Genomic DNA, 3,058 nt, shown 5'->3' with positions numbered 1-3,058 from the left:
CGGAGCCCGGGGAGCAAAGGGCGCCCGCTGGGACCTGGGCGCGGCGGCCGCGAAGGGAGCCCCTCCAGGTAACCACCGCGCACCTCCTCGCCGGCTGCCGGCGCAGCGGGGAGATTGGGGGGAAAGTTGAAGGGTGGCCTGGCGTTTTCTTTTCCCTAGCTGGCTGTGCGAGTGAGAAAATTGCTGTAGGAGTTATTTTGCCACTTGCATCATTGATGGTAATTACAGATTACAGTAATTAAAAATGTTCAGAAAATAGCAAGAGGGTGAAACTTTGAAATCGGGGTGATAAAACCAGACACTCCAGGGTCGCCTCTTGGGTTTGTGCTTCAAGAAAGAGTCCCACATACAGTCGTAAGGTAAGGTGACAGTAAACTGGGCCACGGATCGTTTGCATCTGCTTTCAGTTTGTCTGTGACTGTCGAGTGGTTCCAGAAGAAAAGTTTGATTACGAAGAATAAGCCGCTCCCAGCCCAGTGCGTTTCAGATGAGTAAATGGGGCGGAGAGGTAGCCATTGTCTTGTGTCCTCTTGTGTCAGAGCGAATGTAGTAAAACTGTCACTGAAATAAGGTTTCCCTGATGTATCGATGAGATACTGTCTCTGAGGAAGGGTTTGGGGCCCAGAGGCGCCAACGATGCGCCTTTGGGGGCCCACGTCCACCTGACTGTCACAGGAGGAAGTACTCGGTGAGAGGCGCCTGGCTTGGAGTTTGTTTCTGGACCCGAAATGTAGATAAGGCGCATTTCCAAAGCTAAAATTTTGGCCTTAGGCACACTTTGGAAATGTAAGACACCTTCAGGGTGATCACAAACAAAGCCACTTGCAAGAAACATTTTATTCATTTTCTCTGCCTGCTCAGATTCAGGGTGGGGGTGGGAGAAGGGAAGCTGAAAAACGAGCACTACGGGATGGAGGGAGCCAAGCGCCTCATAATCTCCTGGAAGCAGCTATTACCCTATTAATAACAGCCTCGCCGGGCTCCACTGAATCATCCAGGTGTCACTCAGGAGCTCACACTCAGGCCTGGTGGCCCAGAGAATGCCTCTTTGTATCAGGCTGTGTTTTGGTTTAAATTTGGGATTTGTGTGAACAGTCTTCATTTTCAACAGACCGTCTGCTTCGAGCAACCCATGGTGTGTGTTTTGTGTTGGAATAGCTCAGCGGCTCAAGACTTCGCTTCCACGGAGTAGCCGCTCCTAGGAAGTTTGGCCCAAGCATGAGTAACGATGTTGGCTTTGCAATTAGGCTCTGACATTAAATTGCTGAATCCACCTTCCCCCTTTTCAAAGATGTTCGCAGTTTTCTCACTCTGTGTCTGTTTTTAAAGGGCCCGGTGGCTGCCAAGCCCCAACCCTCGGTGATTACTTGAAAAGATAATCTGTCTTTCTGCGTTCACTTTTAGAGTCCGCAGGTGACCTTTAGGCCATTTACACATTTCGTTGTGTGTTGCAATGAGAACAGGTCCTTCAGTTTTGCTTGTGAAAATTGTGATCATTCAGAGTAGTTCTGAACATTAAAAACATTTTTTTCTTTTTAAAAAATTGCTTCATTTTGCTGTGGTTAGTGTTTCGGTCTTTCTCTCCTGTTGACTTACTGCATAGTACCAACCGAACAGTTGTTGAGACTGTTGACATTTCAGCAATGTTTACTTTAATCTTTTAAACTAAATCTATAAGACTTAGCTGGGATCTCCATTGAGTTTCTGGATTTTTCCCACCAACGATAGTGTTCAAATGAGACAGTTCTTGCCCAGTGGGGAAAACCAGTAGAGATTTTTAAAAACTGATTACCCCACCGGTTTTCTTAAAAATCATTTTGTTCTGTGGCTGCATTTATTGTTTTAGATTCTGAAGTGTTTATCTCTAAGATAAACAGTTCACTCCCTGGGCAGAAAATCGTGCCTGTCCTCCTGATTGACCGCCAGGCAGGCAGTCCCCTTTGGCCACATTCCACGCTCGCTCCATCTGCCTGCGATCAGGGGAATATTGTAACTTACTCTCATACCCCCAGGATTAAAGGAAGATCGTTTTTCCTTCTGCCCCTTCCTTCTTTCCTCTGGCTCGGAAATTCCTTGAGTCCTGACCTCCCGCGGAGGAGAGAGCACCCCGTGAGCAGGAGGAAGATGGAGAGACAGACTCGCGCGCAGCCAGGCCGGGCGGTCGGAGTCTGACGAGCCGGTGTGCTGCTCTGCCCGGCTGCGTCCCTGTGTCTGTTCGGGGAAGTGTGGGAGCAGCCAGGCGTTTCCGTGGAGGTCTCTCCTCTCCCACCTCGTGTGCCTGTGCCCACGCATGGGCAACTGCAGTGCTCTGGCTGCCAGTGCCCCTGGCTCTCGGGGCTCCCGCCGGCCTGCGCTTCAGTGGCTTCTCTCCCGGCTCCGTCTTAATCGACTTTACGAGGGTCTTTGATGAAGCGAGGGACTATTTTATGGGAACATCAAGGATCTGGCCGCTTGGATCTTGGAGGAGTCTGTCTCCCAGTAGAAACACACGCAGCGTGGCGTGCGCGCCTGCACACTCACACAGACACTCACACGCTTGCCTTTGTGTTTAATTCCTCGGAAGCAAGCGGCCGGTGCTGGTTCTCCAGAATGAGGCGCTTTACCCGCAGCGGCGGTCCTACACCAGCGAGGATGAGGCCTGGAAGTCCTTCCTGGAGAACCCCCTCACGGCAGCCACCAAGGCGATGATGAGCATCAACGGCGACGAGGACAGTGCCGCGGCGCTCGGCCTGCTCTACGACTACTACAAGGTGGGCCGGCGCTCGGCCCGGGGCGGTCACTTGCCGGCAGGGCGGCCTGCACTTGCCTCTGGAGTGGCTATAAATGGCCTCATGGGCGCTTGGGCTCCGGTGGGCTCGAAGCCCACACGACCGTGTGGAAGCAAAGGCCGCCGGCAGGCAGGCGCAGCCAGGGCCAGGGCGCGCTCGCTCGGGGCTGCAGGCGGGGCCTGTCCCAGCGGGCCGCAGCACAAGAACCAGAGGTCAGTTTGGGGCGGGGCCCGGCGCCTCGGTTTTCTGGCAGAGAAATTCACAGCCTCCTGCTGCTCACACGACGTGGG

General features: G+C 53.0%; 1 protein-coding gene across 1 annotated transcript in view; it reads left to right on the top strand.

Annotated features, from left to right (window-relative positions):
• Window positions 1–3,058, top strand: part of GRHL1 (grainyhead-like 1 (Drosophila)) — a 43,194-nt gene that overhangs the window by 12,484 nt on the left and 27,652 nt on the right. Inside the window, exon 7 of the mRNA XM_012727367.1 lies at window positions 2,564–2,750. Coding sequence (XP_012582821.1) covers window positions 2,564–2,750 — 187 coding nt within the window. The remainder of the gene's footprint in view (window positions 1–2,563; window positions 2,751–3,058) is intronic.

The sequence above is a fragment of the Condylura cristata genome, unplaced genomic scaffold (assembly GCF_000260355.1).
Source record: "Condylura cristata isolate star-nosed mole 26May11 unplaced genomic scaffold, ConCri1.0 scaffold00020, whole genome shotgun sequence".
Classification (NCBI taxonomy): Eukaryota; Metazoa; Chordata; class Mammalia; order Eulipotyphla; family Talpidae; genus Condylura; species Condylura cristata.
Note: the sequence above shows the minus strand (reverse complement) of the source record. Positions and strands in the feature narration are given on the sequence as shown.